Source organism: Lepidochelys kempii, chromosome 8 (assembly GCF_965140265.1).
Source record: "Lepidochelys kempii isolate rLepKem1 chromosome 8, rLepKem1.hap2, whole genome shotgun sequence".
Taxonomy (NCBI): Eukaryota; Metazoa; Chordata; order Testudines; family Cheloniidae; genus Lepidochelys; species Lepidochelys kempii.
The window spans coordinates 35,432,079-35,449,684 of record NC_133263.1 but is presented as its reverse complement, the minus strand read 5'-3'; the positions used below and the strand labels follow the sequence as shown (position 1 = coordinate 35,449,684).

Below are 17,606 nucleotides of genomic sequence, written 5' to 3'. Positions count from 1 at the left end.
TTTCCAAGAAGCAATCTATGTTCTTAGCACATCACCTGTTCAATATATGGCCATACATTCTATAGTTCTCTGCAAGTGAAACTCTGCTCTGTTTCAGAGCCATTTTAATCAGAATACTTCTCTTTTTCCCCATGCAATAACTATAAAAACCTCCAAGTGTAAACCATAGCAGTTACCATGTGCCTGCTATCAAGACTCATTTGTATATGCAAGTTTTTCTTGTAGCCTGCTGCACAGAAAACTCCAGAGGCTGCTAACATTTACATGCAGATGTGCATAACCAAGGACATTGAGAGATGAGACAACTGGAACAAATTTAGACCAAACGCAGTGGACATTTATTCCTCATTTGTGCAAGTGCGTAAAGATGCATTTGAAAATGGATGGGACAGACCCCTGTGGCTGGAGACTATAGCCTCTCCTTCATTTTGATGGCTTGGTTTACAGTTATACTAAAGGAGATAAAATTGCAGACTCACCTACTTCACATGAATGTTGCTGGCAAATACACTTGTTTACAAAGTAAAATTTCAAACTACATTTTCACTAAATTCAAGTGAAGACTTTGTTCAAATAAAAGACACATACAAGTACAATTTAAAACCATATGAACATTTGCAAATGTTTAGTGCAAAGTAAGCATGTAAAAGCTACATTTTATGAAAGTTTGTGCTGATGTGTGATCATTTTTACCCTTTTACATCCATTACTTTTAGTTACATAAGGTTTCACTTACCTACATATGCATTGTGTTAAGTCCCATGCAAATGGGAATAATACCATTAGGTTTTGTAAAATGTTGCTCAGATCTTCATTAAGTAAACTGCTTTTTTGGTTTAACAGTCAAGTTGCTGGCACACTACATCTCTGGAGTTCATGTAAGTGCTTTAACCTTACGTTGGTCTTGTTCAGGCGAATAGCCTTTTCTGATGCAAACTGAATTGCTCCATGATTCTGAAATGCAACTGTTTGTGAATGCAGACATTTAAGGACAAGCCACCATTAATTTTAGCCTGTAACAAACTGGTTTTAAAATTAAAAGCCTATTCACACAAAGTTATATGTAATGACTGTAGTAATCAGTTTATTACACAGATTAATCATTCTTGAACGTACAAGCCCCAGGGGAGCAGTTGGGTCTTTAAATATACACGAGTTTTCTGTCAAATGAATTTTTACCCTTACATCCAGAAAGACCTAAGCAGTTAAAAAAACTTAAGAAAAATAAGAGCTATTAGCTATGTATTAACTGAGAAACCACATACAAACCAAAAAAGTATGAGGGAGGGGAGAGAAGAGTTGAAATAAATCAACATCACTTGATGCACTAATAGCTCCAATCCATTTAAATGTTGACCATTTAAACTTAGACCTTAAACACAGGATGTGGGTACAGGTTAATCTTGTTGGTCGTAATTTTTACCTAAGATGTAGATCCTTCAGAATAAAATGAATACAGAAACAGCTTTGAGTTCTTCACCTTGGTTTTCCATAACTGTTATGAGTTTAAAAGGATTCCATTTAAAAAAAAATCCTCCCACAAGTCAGTGAACTGTCTCCAGAAAAAACGATGAAACCCACCACTCCTCCCCACTCATTTTATTACCCAATTTAAATCATTAAGGAATGCTTTTAGGCTCACAACTAAGTTATGACTGAAGAACTGGCTTTTCACACACACACTTCTTTGCTAGGAGTCAATGTTGGTACGGGGAAATACAGTATTTCTATTTTGTTGTTCCAAGTATGTACAACACGCAGCACTGCTGTATCAGGTAAACATGTGCACAGGGGAAGATGAGGCGTGGGCTCATAGAAAGCAGTCAAATGGAAATCAAAAGGACTTTCTCTTTCAGAGTTCCCCTATCTTTATTTGTAGAGGTTATCCAATAATTTCTTTAATTACATCGCATACTTCTGAGTCCATTCCCGAGCTATTCTGTTGTACCTGTATACATAAAAAGAGGATTTGCTTAACATATATCATCCACTCAAATGCAAGAGCTATTTTTAACTCCAGTGGAATGTTCTACACATGCCTTTCAGTTAAGTTCTCTTCAGCAACATCAGAGCTTTCAGGCAGGTAATTTGAAGAGCAAAATAAAGTTTCATGCAAATAAGTGACACAACTTAACCCTTTATCAGGGCAGAGAGAGTAATCTTTGCTGTGTTTATAATTATTTCAGCAAGCAGCAACAAAACAAAGTCTTTGGGGCAGAATTACATAAAAGATCTAGTGTTTTGACAGGAAGACTTAAATTTACATGTTTTCTAACCACTATCTTTGGGCAACAGTATGTTATTGTTGTAAATTTTATCTTCATAATAGTCTGAAAGCTCAGTATGATGTAATAACTACTTTGCAATGTTTTGCTTCTGCTTTCTCTCCAACCTTCATCAGTTGTAAGGAAAAAGTAATAGTTTCCCATAGATGCTGAGCTGCAAGATATTGCCAGATTCAAAATAGTGTTACAGCATTTGTTTATTTTGCCTCCAGCTATTATGGTTGACTAATTTGACAGAGCAAAAGAGGGACGAAACCTGGGCCATGACAACTTTCAAGGTGCAACCTGCTCCTTACAGACCCAATCCTACAGTCTTTTTGCACCCAGTGCATCCACTGGGGTCAGGAATTATGTACACAGAACATTTTGGATAGAGTCTTCAGTAAAAACTGCAATACCATCATGTTCAATGCACTACTAATATTTGGGACATCTCAATTCCACCTGTCACAAAAAAAGTGAGATATATTTCTTTTGCAAACACTTCACTCTAGAGAGTACATTCTATTAGCTAGAGGACACTTGGCCGCCTTATAATACAGAATTCCAACTGCATCTTTGTTCCAATAAAGCTATTTAGTCAACTTAACCCAAGAATGGTTCTTTGCAACATAACAGGTTTTACTAAGACAACCCATTATATCAACTTCAACATTGTTTAAACTGTTCAAAAGCCAAGTTCAAATGTGTTGATAGCACAAGACTAATATATTTTCATATTCCTTCCCAGAATATATGAACAGAACGGAATATATAAACTCAGCGGATTTGTCACTTTTACAGTTGTACCTCTTGCCGAACTGCTGAATACTAATCACGCAGCTTTGATGGCAGACAAGAATCACTGACTTTGCCCAGTATCTGCTTCTGAATTACCAAACATATTATCCAGAAATTTGCTTAATTTCACCTCCCTCCCTACTCACAGGTTGCTGAAGTGCTGTCTTGACTTCATTAGATGGTCGTGTAAGGGAACTGCTGATCAGTTCTGGAGTGGGAACAGCTCAAGGTGGGGAATTAGTTTACAATCATCATCATCAAGCAATTGCTCAGACAAGAAGTTCCCTTTTAAACTGAAGCAGTTTGAGTTACATTAATGCAATTTTTAATTTTTGCAATTTGCTCCTTAAAAGCTTTTAAGTCTTCCCCACATCTCTCTACCACTTTTATCCTTCCCTTGCACCCTAAGTGTGCTGTCAATGAAGCTGAATCAGAGGTATTGGTTACCTCCGTGTTCATGCCCCACTATCTAGAACATTAGTGCTTCCTGTAATAGTGTTTAGCTTGTTCCTTCTGCCAACTATATAGAATTGAAGCACAGACAGTGAAGGGCTTTTGAAGTGTGTGACTCAAACTGATGCTGCAAAATCTGTATAAAATATGGTTCTTAGTACAGATTACATTTGTGAGATTTTCACAGGTTTATCAGGGTATCAATCATGAAGGTAAACCTGTAGTTAAAGCAACTAAACAGATATAGATTTGCTTATGGGCTGAGAATTTAGTACACGGTTTTGTTTTGTTTTTTTGGTGGGGTGGGGGGTTATGGCTTACTTAGAAGTCCCTCAATACAGACGAACTGGAAATACAGACTTCCCTGTAGCAATGCCATTAGGTACTACTATATTAAGACTAGTGTCAGTGTGCACTGTATCTACAGTGCCTCTTCTAAGCAATATCCTTAGAAGACCAAGGCTTCCAACTGATCAAGACTACTTTAACAAATTCAGAGATTAGTTTTTTGTAAAGTAATCCCATTTTCTTTTACCTCTGGCTCTGAGTACAGATTCTGCTGTTTTCATATTAACTGAAGCATTTAACAGGTTTTTGGCTTCCATACTCACTTTTCTCTATCTGTTTTGTAGATCCGTGCAATCTCAGGCACTAAAGGATCATCTGGATTGGGATCACACAACAGAGAACAGATGGACAAAAGTACTAGAGAGAAAAAAACACTGCATTAGAATTTAAGTGCTGCTGAAAACACCTGTAGAAAGTAAACCTACTTGGTTGCTATTTTAACCCTTGATGTCTGGAGTCAAGATGTGACCACCACAACAAAATAGACATTAAACTCTAATAGTAAATTCCAGAAAATTTAGCCAGATTACTTTATATACTAAAGTAATTACCATTTCACACCTAAACTAAGGCTTTGCAGGACCATAACATTGTTATTTTGAGTACACCAGGCCAGTATGGAGACAGCTGGACAGAACTGTTCAATTACAAGTTGGAATCACCTTTAAAAAGGTGTCATGCAATTAAAAAAAATTTGCAAATATTATGTATAAAATTGCCAGAAAGGTCTTAAGACAAGATTTAAAACAAGAAAAACCACACCACTTAATAGAAATTTAGGTCCTGATTTGCCTGGAAGATAACTGGAGAACTAATGTTATGACATAGTCAAAGAGTGAAAGAGCAACCGAGAAGGGGATGAGATTTTAAGACCAACTGTTCACAACTTCATTTTAATGTTTCAATATTCTTTGTCCATATTGCTACTCATTTAAACTTAAGATTAGACAACTGAGGCCATGTCTAGAACAGGAAGAGCCATCATATTTGCCAACGTTTTGAACAATTTTAAAACACTGCTCTGCATCAAGTGTAAACAGGGAAAATCATATTTAGAATGTAGCACAACCTTCCCTGTTTGAACTAAGTGCAAAGTCGTACTTAAAGCCATTTGCTAAAACTTTCGCTAAGTATTTAATATGACTAATCTTCCAAGACTAGACATAGCCTGAGACATCCAATGGACCCTCCAGCAAAGCCAGGAAAGAACAGAGTTGACATTCTGATATTTCTGAGGTTTAAAAACAAGCAGGAAAAAAATCTTGAACTTATTAATACAGAGGAATAATATTAAGCAAGTTTTTAAAAATACACATCTTTACATCTTGCTATGACCTTGTCCATCTTATCCTTTGATGCTGCCACAGTAGTATAGACAAAGGCTCCCCCTGCCTCCTAGATGTCCCATAATTCCTACCACCAGCTCAGCTCCATTCATGGTAGCAACAGAATGAGTCTTAGTACACACAAGGCCTGCTCTGGGCAAGTTTAGACATGACATTAGCAGTGCTGGAAAATCTTAAACTTTGTATCTACACTAGCAGCTTGGAGTGCAAAATGAAATTAAATATTTGTCTAATCGTACTATTTGATGTTTGCTCCATGATGGTTTTGGAAACTCCTTGTACAAAAGGGTCTTCTACAAGACAGCACATACTGTTGTCCCATACGCTGAGTGCAAGAGTAGGACGGATTTCTCACATTCTTCTTAGCATGACAAATTAAAGATGAACTTCATAGCTAGAGTGAAAAAAGAAATGATCCCAGGTATTTGGGCCAGGTGCTTTCACTAGCAAAGTTGTATTGGGTGGGGATGAGAAAACAAGAGGTGATCACAGATGCTTGAGTTAATGCAGTTTTCACTGTATTATGGTAGACTCTTTACTAGTGGAGTATATTAATGTCAAACTATAATCCCAGGTTTCTAGAACTATTTTAGGAAAGAAATTTATTGATTGGTATAAAATTCAGGTTCTGTATTGGATAAATTCCTGCAGATGTGGGGTCTCTGAAAAGGTCAACCTATTTCTTGTTCTGGGTTAGATTAGTACCTCTTCTCCTCCAGCACCATGTTACAAGTCTACTAAAGGTCACTCTTCAGCCGTTTCCGGGTTATAATACCTGTGATATTCCAACAGATTAGTTGAATTTTCATTGGACACACTATGTTCAGGAAACAAAATCCTTAAAGTAGTTGTCAGTGAGAAAAAGTATGACAAAACAGTATTCTGCATTAACAGAATTTCTGCACCCTCATCAGTATCTGTACATGCAATTTTAAAAACCTTTAAAAAGTTCAGGAATAATCACTGTTTCAGACTAGTGGTCCCAATGGTCCAATATCCTGACAGGCCAGTCAGTACCCGATGTTTTGGAGGAAGGTCCAAGAAATTCCGTAGCAGGCAGTTATGGAATAGGAAAAATACTTCCCATACAAGCAGACTAATACATGTCAGAGGTTGGCTTGACATGACATGGTTTATCCTTTCCAAAAAACTAATATCCTTATTACTGTAAGATCTGGGTGTTATGCATAAAACATCCAGCCCTTTCAGAATTTTGCTAAACTCACCTTGTAGTTCCATAGGCTAAATGTACATTATGTGAAAGAGTATTTCCTTTTATCAATTTTTCAATTTCATTCAATGTTCCCTTATTCTGCTGTTATAAGATGGTGAAAAGCAGTGCCAGTTCCATCTTCTCTATGCCATTGTTCTGAATATCAAGCCCTTTATTCACCTCCTTTCTGAAGTAGTTTGTCTTTTCAATCTCTTCACATGAAGTTTCTGCTTGGCTGTAGTCACTCACTGCCTCAACTTATTCCACTTCCCCAAACCCTCCCCCCCCCCCTTTTTTTTTTTTAAAGTGTGACCTGAATAGAACGCAATATTCCAGGTGAGGTAATCTCATTGGTTTATATAGTAGCTTTATTTTCAGTTTTCAGAGTAGCAGCCGTGTTAGTCTGTATTTGCAAAAAGAAAAGGTGCCACAAGTACTCCTTTTCTTTTTGTTTTCAGTGTTGTCCATCCCTTTCCCCTAAGGATTTTAACATTACCTTTTAATCCTCGCAACAGCAGAGATTGGATTTCAGCTGTCGACAATGGAGAGAGGATAGCTCAGTGGTTTGAGCATTGGCCTGCTAAACCCAGGGTTGTGAGTTCAATCCTTGAGGGGGCCATTTAGGGATCTGGGGCAAAAATTGGGGATTGGTCCTGCTTTGAGCAGGGGGTTGGACTAGATGACCTCCTGAGGTCCCTTCCAACCCTGATATTCTATGATCTTCAGATTTCCCCCCAAATACTTAAGTTGTTAGACAATTTAGAACCCAGCAAGGTTCATGAACAGGTTTTTCCCATTTTGCACCACTGTGCATTTGTTAAGACTTTCATCTGCCATTATGCAGCCCATTCACATCAGTTGGTTAGGTCGGTCTTTGACAAAGACATTTGCAAGTTTTTCTCCCTTATTCTTTGTCTTGATTTTGTAGATCATTCATTACTATAGACACTGGTCTTTGTATAGACCCTTAGGACACCATTGTTAACTTTTTGTTGGTCTTAATCACAATATAGCCTGTAGGCCTTTAAAAGAAAAAGGCAAACCTACACATCTGCCATGCTCCAATCCCTCAGCTGAGTAGCTGTTTTAATGAGGTCATTTGGTTTGCTAGCACTCAAGCACTGCCATTCCTAAGTGCTTTCAGAACTCTTGGATATAGACAAACCTGGTGACTTGTGCTTTACTTTAATCAAGTTGGTGCAGGCACTTCAGTTCTTGACAGCACCTCAATACCTGAGATGAGCGGATATCTCTGAAACTGCAGTGGTAGGGTTCCCCCCTCCAGGATTGTCCTGGAGTCTCCAGAAATTAAAGTTTAATCTTTTTAATTAAAGATTATGACATGTGATGAAACCTCCAGGAATACATTCAGCCAAAACTGGCAACCCTACTCGGTGGTGAACGCTGATGCAAACAAGTCATTTGGCTTCCCTACCATATCCTTCTTGTTCAATTGTTCCGTTTAATCTCTGGAGATCCAGGATACCTCCTAGTTCTCCTGTAAACTTCCTGCTGCTGGTACATTGTTAGCTCATGTAAAAAAGCTTATTTGCTCTTCATAGTCCATTTTAGTTTTCTTAATTTCCTTCCTAGGTGTTTTGTCTACTGAAGTTAAGTGTTCTTCTCTTCACTAGGCTTGGCTTTCATTTTCTGAAAGATAACAGTTTTGCTCAAGTAACCTCTTGAACATAGCTATTTATCCATATTTGTTTACTATGTGGCTTTCCACTTCCCTTTCTTCTTTTTGTTAAGTGTAGGCATCCTTTGTGACACTTATGGTTCATTTAAGAAATCTCCATATCAGTTTCAAGGATGAGGGTTTTGTCTACTTTTTGTTTAGAGGGAATTTAACTTTAATCCCCCTCACTCCCCTTCTAAACTTTAGCATGCTAGTTTGTCATTTTCTTCACTGAAGAGGAACTTAATTATGCTGCAGTCATTATTACCTAGTGCTCAACCATAGTTACTTCCTGAACCAGTTATTGTGTATTACTTTGGACTAAGAAGCAGCTTCTCCTCATACTCTGGAGCTAGCTGTTCTAAAAAAACCATTTAAGGTGTCACAACATTGCTTCTCTATACCACATCAGTTAAAGTATGCTTGATGCACCTGGCAGAATTCCGTTCAATAATTATTTCTTTTTAAGCAAGACCAAATTGAGCACAGCAAAGAATCTGAGTGTTAAAAATTGCAGTTTCTTAATTTGAGGGAATAAGCTCAATTGCGAGGACAACTTAATTTCCTGACTTGAAACTTTCAAGAGTTATAAATTGGAATGTAGTCTACTTTAAATTTGCTATTTTTTTTTTAAAAAAAAACATAGGGGAAGAGTATAGTAGGCTCAACCTACTATATCTGAATCCAGATATTTTAGCCAAGCTTACTTAAAGCAAGCTTCCCATTAAGTAAGATCTCATGTATAGGGAGGGTACACAAAACAAGTCTAATGATATTTTACTGTAGTTTTCATAAGGAAAAAGAAGAGGCAAGAACCAGTAGCTCCAAAATCCTGCTGGATGATGTTACAGTCACTAGGGAAGAGGAAAAACAGATTCAAAACACCCTTCCACAAGCCTAGCAAGCACCAAATTTGAGTCTGAAAATATTCAGGCTTTCAAACTTAGGTTTACAAATTTAACCTTTTCAGGAACAATTTCATGAGGAAATTAACAAGAGGCCATCTGAACAGGAATATGACAAAATGAAATTACTGTCAATTAGGGTTGTATTTCTGCACAGTGATGACGAATAAAATGAAACCCAGATGGATATGATTCAGGGTAAATTCTTTAAGCTCAGAGTCAAAGTGCTTCCATTCAGAGTGCAGGAAATACTTTGTTATGAAGGTCCTATTTCTTGGCCATGATGACCTGTTCAAGAAAGAGAATCCTCCAGCACCATAGCAATCTAACTACTCAGACATCTGTTGGGAAAACAACACAGCAGGGCACAGATTATCCGACAAGTTCTTGGAATGTATTGGAGACTTATTTCAGAAGGTGGAGAAAGCTACTAGGGGAGATGCTGTTCTAGATTTGATTTTGACAAAGAGAGGAACTGGTTGAGAATTTGAAAGTGGAAGGCAGCTTGGGTAAAAGTGATCATGAAATGGTAGAGTTCATGATTCTAAGGAATGGTAGAAGGGAGAACAGTAAAATAAAGACCATGGATTTCAAGAAGGCAGACTTTAGCAAACCCAGGGTGTTGGTAGGTAAGATCCCATGGGAAGCAAGTCCTAAGGGGAAAAACAATTGACAGTTTTTCAAAGACATTTTTAAGGGCACAAGAGCAATCTATCCCACTGTGTAGGAAAGATAGGAAGTATGGCAAGAGATCACCCTGGCTTAACCAGGAGATCTTCAATGATCTAAAAATCAAAAGAGTGTTCTACAAAAAGTGGAAACTAGGTCAAATTACGAAGGATGAATATAGACAAATAACACAAGTATGCAGGGACAAAATTAGAAAGGCCAAGGCATAAAACGAGATCAAACTAACTAGAGATATAAAGGATAAGACAACATTCTACAAATACATTAGAAGCAAGAGGAAAGTCAGGGACAGGGTAGGCCCTTTACTCAATGAGGAGGGGAAAAACAGTAACAGAAAATGTGGAAATGGCAGAGGTGCTTAATGACTCCTTTGTTTTGGTTTTCACCAAGAAGGCTGGTGGAGATTGGATCTCTAACAGTGAATGCCAGTGAAAATGAGGTAGGACCATAGGCTAAAATAGGGAAAGAACAAGTTAAAAATTACTTAGATGATCTTCAAGTCACCAGGGCCTGATGAAATGCATCCTAGAATACTCAAGGAGCTAGCTGAGGAGATATCTGAGCCATTAGCGATTATCTTTGGGGAAAAAAAAGTCTTGAAATACAGGACAGATTCCAGAAGATTGGAAAAGGGCAAATATACTGCTAATCTATAAAAAGGGAAACAAGGACAACCCAGGGAATTACAGACCAGTCAGTTTAACTTCTGTACCTGGAAAGATAATGGAGCAAATAATTAAGCAATCAATTTGAAAACATCTAGAAAATAGTAAGGTGATAAGTAACAGTCAGCATGGATTTGTCAAGAACAAAATCACATCAAATCAACCTGATAGCTTTCTTTGACAGGGTAACAAGCTTTGTGAATAGGGGGGACATGGTATATCTGGACCTCAGTAAAGCTTCTGATACTGTCTCACATGACAGTCTCAAACTAGGGAAATGCAACCTAGATGGAGCTACTATAAGGTGGGTGCAAAACTAGTTGGAAAACTGTTCCCAGAGAGTAATCAGTTCTGCATCTGGTTCTGTTCAATATCTTCATCATGATTTAGATAATGGCATAGAGAGTACACTTATAACATTTGCAGGTGATAACAAGCTGAGAGGGGTTGCAAGTGCTTTGAAGGATAGGATTAAAATTCAGAATGATCTGGACAAACTGGTCTGAAGTAAACAGGATGAAATTCAATAAGGACAAATGCAAAGTACTCCATTTAGGAAGAAACAATCAGTTGCACACATACAAAACAGGAAATGACTGCCTAGAAAGGAGTACTGTGGAAAGAGATCTAGGGTCATAGTGGACCACAAGTTAAATATGAGTCAACAGCGTAATGCTGTTGCAAAAAAAGTGAACATCATTCTAAGATGTATTAGCAGGAGTGTTGTAAACAAGACATGAGAAGTAATTCTTCCACTCTACTCCACGCTGATAAGGCCTCAACTGGAGTAGTGTGTCTAGTTCTGGGCGCCACATTTCAGGAAAGATGGACAAATTGGAGAACGTCCAGAGAAGAGTGACAAAAATGATTAAAGGTCTAGAAAACAATGACCTCTGACGGAAGATTGGGAAAAAAAAGAAAAGGGTTTGTTTAGCCTGGAAAGGAGAAGACCGAGAGGGGACATGATAACAGTTTTCTAGTATATAAAAGGTTTTTATAAAGAGGAGGGAGAAGAACTGTTCTTAACCTCAGAGGACAGGACAAGAAGCAATGGGCTTAAATTGCAGCAAGGGAGTTTAGGTTGGACATGCTCCTTCTCCCTCATTTAACATACAGCAGAACTTCAGCGTTACTAACACTCAGGAATGGAGGCTGTTCATAACTCTGAACAAAACATTAAGATTATTCTTTCAAAAGTTTACAACTGAACGTTGATGATACAGCTTTGAAACTTTACAGAAGAAAAATGCTGCTTTTAAACATTTTAATTTAAATGAAACAAGCACAGAAACTGTTTCCTTACCTTGTCTATTTTTAACCCCCGCCACCCCCTTTTTTTTGTAGTTTACATTTAACACAGGACTGTGCAGTATTTGCTCTTTGTTGTTTGTCTCTGTTGCCTGATTGCATACTTCCGGTTCTAAATGAAGTGTGTGACTGATCTGTCAGTTTGTAACTCTTGTGTTCAGAACTCTGAGGTTCTACTGTATCAGTTTAAAAACTAATGAGTCTCAAATTGTCTAAAGGCATTTTAAAGCTGCCATCACCCATCCTATTAAAGCCTTTTTCCTGCTGCTGTCCACTAGACAGACTGGAAATAAGTTTCCCCAATACAGAGAAGTACAGTGATAAAGTAGCAGAGCACTATTACATTCATCAGCTCTTCTCAGGACAGGCTATTTTTATTCTGCCTACACTGAATTACACTTGCCTGCTATTGACAGTAACTTAAAACCATCCAAGTCCTCTTGAATCTGGCTATGGTCTCACCATTTGTTCCACCCCCAATATCAGTTATAAGCTTACAGATTCCATTCCCACATCCCAGCCAAATGGTTGCATGGTATGACAGCCTCCCTTGCAATTAGATTTTTAGCTATATTTCCAAACCCTCCTACACCAAGTTAAGATACATTTGTGCTATTCTGGCCATGTCCAAGTTACATTCGGAAAGTGAACAGGTTTACTGACCATGTCATGAATTAAAAGGACTTTCAAACAGAGAACAATCCTGGAATCAGAGTCTTGGAATTTAAGGGGAATAAGTTTATGATTGCTGGCATACTATGCTCATTTGTCTAAGGTGAGTATCCAGCCTCTTGTGTGTGTCCATCACGCCCCCAGTTAGACTATTGTAATACACTCTACGTGGGGCTAAAAGACTACATACAAGCTCCAGTTCGTATAATGCAGCAGTTTTTTCCACTTCAGAGGAGAGCTGCTAAGATTATTTTACAAGTGCTCCATGCTCCCCACCTCCCACAGAGGCCTCCCAAGAGTTTCTGGATATAATTAAAAAACTTGATCCTATTCTTGAAGGCCCCAGTGGGCTCTGAATTTCAATGTCAGACCACCATGACATTCATTCCCTACTGGGACAGCTGCACCCACTGCAAATGCTGTAGCAATAAGGGTACAAGGGTGAAAGTTTCAGGAGCTAGCTAGAGGCAGCGTTTTCCTGAAGGCCCTCAAATTCATGGAGCTCTAGTTGAGAGCCTTAGCCAAATGTTGTAACAGAATGATGCAAAAAACCTCATGAATTCATGTTACCGATAACTCAAGCCAAAGGAAAAGTGAACAAAATCTTGGATTATTACTGAAATTCTGTTATAGGTGGGGCAGATAATAATGCCTATAGTAAAGGTTGCCCAGCACTTTCAGTATCAGAAATGGAAAATAGGGTCTTAACTCTGTTAAACCAGCCATTTAGGGTGAAGTTCTTCATGACAGGTATCTGCCTCAAGAGCTGAATGTATTTTCAGTGAGATCTCCAGCTAACAGTTCAGCTATTTATGAGAATGAGATTAGGGGAAAGTTTTGCCTGTGCTTAAAAACATTACAACTACCTCACTGAGAAGTGCCAGTGCCGCCATACTGAAATCTGACAAGGGATCACTTTAATGTCAGTCAAATTTGGGAAGATTTTTATAGGAATGGTGAAAAACCTCAGCTTACACATACTCAGTAAAAACTTGTTAAGAGCATGGCAACTAAATTCTTCAAAGATTTATCTGTAGTGAGCATGCACGTTCCCTAGATCAGCATTTTTCAAAGTTTGGGTTGCGACTCAGTTATAAGGCACTGGGTTGCTCTGGTCAGCACCGCCGACCGGGACATTAAAAGTCCAGTTGGCGGGGCTGGCCAGCTAAGGCAGGCTAGTGCTTACCTGTTCCAACACCATGCTGAACGCTGGAAGTGGTTAGCGGCAGGGCCGGCTTCTAGGCAAGGGGGCCATGGGGCTCTGCATGCTGCCCCCAATCTGAGCACCGCACTCCAGTTCCTGGCCAATGGGAGCTTGGGGGGCGGTAGGGCAGTGTCTGCAGGCGAGAGCCGCTTGCGCATCTCTGCCTAGGAGCTGGACCTGCTGCTGGCCCTTTCAGGTGCAGCGCAGGACCAGGACAGGTGGGAAGCCTGCCTCTGCACCCTAGTTGTGCTGCCAGAGGCAAGTATGCACCCCATCCCTGTGCCCCAATCCCCTGCCCCAGCCCTGAGTCCCCCAAACCTCTTCTTGCACCCCAAACTCCTCATCTGCACCCCAACCCCCCCAAATGCAGAGCCCCTCATCCCTGGCCCCACCCCAGAGCCTGCACCCCAAGCCCAGAGCCCTGTTGCCCTCCTGCAGCCCAAACCCCTGCCCCAGCCTTGAGCCTCCCACACCCTGAACCTCTCATTCCCAGCCCCACCCCACAGATCTGGGCCCCTCCCAAACCCCTTATCCCCAGCTCCATTGGGTCACGGGCATCAACAATTTTCTTCAACTGGGTCCCCAGAATAGAAGTTTGAAAACCACTGCCCTAAATAACGGATTATGCTCCAGCTCAGGGATGCAGGAATGGGATACTCCCTGCAACTGCTCCTCCACACCACTAGGGGCACTGTGGTGCTGGGCACAAGAATGTGCAGTGCTTTCAATGCTTCCCATGCCTGCTAGTACACAGGAACTCACCTAATACAGAGGAGGATTGGGGCAGAAGGGACTACCTACCATTAGAGCCCACCCCCTTCCAGAATTTGCAGTCAAACCCATCATTTCCCAGTTTAAACATTCCTTTGCTGCTGTCAAGCAAAGAGCTGTAAAACCCACTGGCAAAGCGAGAGAGAGCGAGCGCACGCATGCACAGGCTCCATGCAGAGATAGCAGGAGAAAACTTATCAGTTACTTTAATTCGCTCAAATCACAGAACGCTGTGCTGAAGAAATAAAGATCCCAACGCCAGTAATTACTCATGTGAAGGAGAGGTCAGTAAGGTTCTACACAGTTAAAGAAAATCAATTATCTTTTCAAGTTAAGTTTCATACTTAAGAAATTACACAAAAAACTACAGTGAAAAACATTAAGGTTGCTAAATCAACTCAAAAGCTAAGAAATGCCAGAGAATCAAAGTTGCCCATGCAACCTTAGTTCAGCCCCCTTGCGTATATGCATTATGCTAGAATATTTATTAGATGAACACAAAGAATCCCTTCCTCCCATGACCCCTCCCTAATTCAATGCACAGGTACTGTCCTCTGGGAATGAATCAGGGTTGCATAGTGAAGGAGACTGTAGGACTTCTGCTTCCTTTGTTGAGGAAACTGGAAGATGTGTAGTGAATTTGGCAGGATGTTGAAGGAAGAGAGGATGATCTCCTAGTTAAGATAGCTGAATGTTGCCGTAAGGAATTTGTTTCTATTCCTGCATCTGCCACAGAGGTCTTGTGATGCTGAGCAAGAGAAAGTTTTGATGTTTTACAGGTGGCCAATAATTGTGTGTTCATTTTCCAGGTGCCCAATCTGAGAGACCTGAGGTTTGAATTGCAAAAGTGCTGAGTGAGCACTCAACTGCAACTCCCATTGGCATCATTGGAAGCTATGAACATATCTATATATAAAAATTCCAGGATTGTCACTCTGAAGCCTAGAGTGACTGCTGAGTCAGTATGAAGCAATGGAAACAGCTACATTACAGGGGTTCTCAAACTGGGGGTCTGGTCCCCTGAGGGGGGTCAAGAGGTTATTACATGGGGGTCACAAGCTGTCAGCCTCCATCCCAAGCCCTGCTTTGCCTCCAACGTTTATAACAGTGTTAAATATATATATAAAAAAAGTGTTTTTAATTTATAAGGGGCGGGGAGGGTCGCACTCAGTGGCTTACTATGCGAAAGGGGTCACCAGTACAAAACTGAGAACCTCTGAGCTACAAGCATGGCTGAAAGCTCTTTGTTTAGAATATCACCAGGTTCAAACACTGGGATTCATGGTCTGTTACCATCCAATTTTTAAATACTCAGACATTTTGAATTTACAAATTATACCTGTGTGACAGCAGAGACTTTCAACCATTAGTAAAATCATAAAATGCCGAGTATTCTGAAAATTCAGATCCTAGGCTTCTCAAATGGGGCACCCAAAACTAGTGGGCATTAATAATTTTGGCTTTAATCTTTGTGCACCAGTTCCCCATGTATAAAATGGGGATGTCGTCTCACTTCACATGGGTTGTGTGAAGATAACTCATTAAGATACTAAGACAGAGCTTAGTATTCAGTGCAGGTTTTAAATGGTGTGAAGTAATGTGCAGAGCCACACTGAAAAAGGTTAAAGAGAAATATTGAATAGCTACCCATTCAGTGGGTATAGTCCATACCGTGCATTGCATTAGGCAATGATCCTGTGGGACTGTATGTGATCATGTACTTAAAGACTGTAGCAGAATACACACACACACACAGGGACTGAATTAAGATCGCATGGGCAACCTTCACTGACATTTGCCTTAACAAAAAACTCATACATGAAAAGAATGTAATTTGGCAAGTGAAGTCATTGCACTCAGCACATGCAAGAAAAGCCCCAGAAGTGGTTAAAGGGTAAGTTGCATTAAATTTGTCCAAAATAAGAGGTCTTCATTTATCCTTCCCTTATATCCTATGGTGATAGGAATTGCTAATAAGAAAGGAGGTCCACCTATACAGTAGAACTTCAGAATTATGAACACCAGAGTTACGAACTGACAGGTCAACCACAAATCTCATCTGGAACCAGAAGTATGCAATCAGGCATCAGCAGAGACAAAAAAGCAAATGCAATACAGTACTGTGTTAAATGTAAACTACTGAAAAATAAAGGGAAAGTTTAAAAAAAGATTTAACAAGATAAGGAAACTGTTTCCATGCTTGTTTCATTAAAATTAAGATGGCTAAAAGCAGCATTTTTCTTCTGCATAATACAGCTTTGAAACTTTACTAAGTCAATACATTTTTGAAAGAACCATATTGTTCAGAGTTACAAACCTCCATTCCTCAGATTTTCGTAACTGAGGTTCTACTGTAACTGAAATCTACATATCGTTGCTGATGTAACACGCAACTTAAAGAACTTGCAGCCTGAGTCTACAGCTACCATTGTTACTAGACCAAATATTATAAAACAGCTTACAGAAAGCTTCTCCATTTCAGTTTATGAAAAATTAAAGAAAGCTATACAAACAGGGAAGAGAAATTAAGACAAGCCACTGCCCTGCAAGTTGGCAAGACATCTCCAAGGTGTAATACCCAAAAGTACCTTTGGGAACATGCCTGACCAGACCAGTAATGTCTAGCCCTGCAGTCTCATCAGTGCCAGATGACTCAGAACGTTATGTAAGGAGTCTTGTAGCGCAGTTAAGCTAGAACCTGACCTAGGCAAAGATTCTTCCTAACTCTTCCCCTCATCTCCATCAGTTAGTGGTTGGCTTATGCCACGGTGAATAAAGCTTTATACACTATTTTCTGCTAAGCTCTTAACCAATTTGGAACACAACAAACTTCAAAAATGTTGGAATTTCCATGGAACACCTTCTATTTCCTGATGAACTGTACTAATTGTGTACTAAGAACAAAGTTTCTCTAAGGTCCCTGAACGTCTTCCAGGGAACTTAGTCAATTCCCCACTCTGCCTCTACATTGAGAACTGGCATTCAGAGAGGACATGGCAGAGCTAATATTTCCACTGCCTCCTTTTTAGTAGGCATTTGGTGGTTTGTCCTTGTATGACCATTTGGGTAAGCTGTGTAAATTTATGAATTCCAGTTTGGGAGGATGAGCTCTTTATCAAACAACTCCATCTTGAATGTGGGGCTGAATGCTTTGTTGATTTTTACTTCCATGCTAAGCTGAATTTCCAAGGGATATTGACAGGGCTAACAAGGGAGGGTCATTAAATCTTGATGATCTCTAGTCACATGGAGGCTCCCTGGGATAACAAAAAAAAAAAAAAAAAAACC

General features: G+C 39.6%; 1 protein-coding gene across 3 annotated transcripts in view; it reads right to left on the bottom strand.

Annotated features, from left to right (window-relative positions):
* Nucleotides 1-311: 311 nt before the first annotated feature.
* Nucleotides 312-17,606, bottom strand: part of UBE2D2 (ubiquitin conjugating enzyme E2 D2) — a 42,855-nt gene continuing 25,560 nt past the window's right edge. For 2 of the 3 annotated variants that reach the window (XM_073356033.1, XM_073356031.1), the window contains 3 exons: nt 4,130-4,223; nt 3,212-3,288; nt 312-1,948 (listed from right to left, as the gene is read on the bottom strand). In XM_073356033.1, the coding sequence (XP_073212134.1) occupies nt 3,240-3,288; nt 4,130-4,223 (143 nt within the window). In that variant the 3' untranslated portion in view covers nt 312-1,948; nt 3,212-3,239. The remainder of the gene's footprint in view (nt 1,949-3,211; nt 3,289-4,129; nt 4,224-17,606) is intronic. The other variant, XM_073356032.1, reaches the window with a different exon arrangement.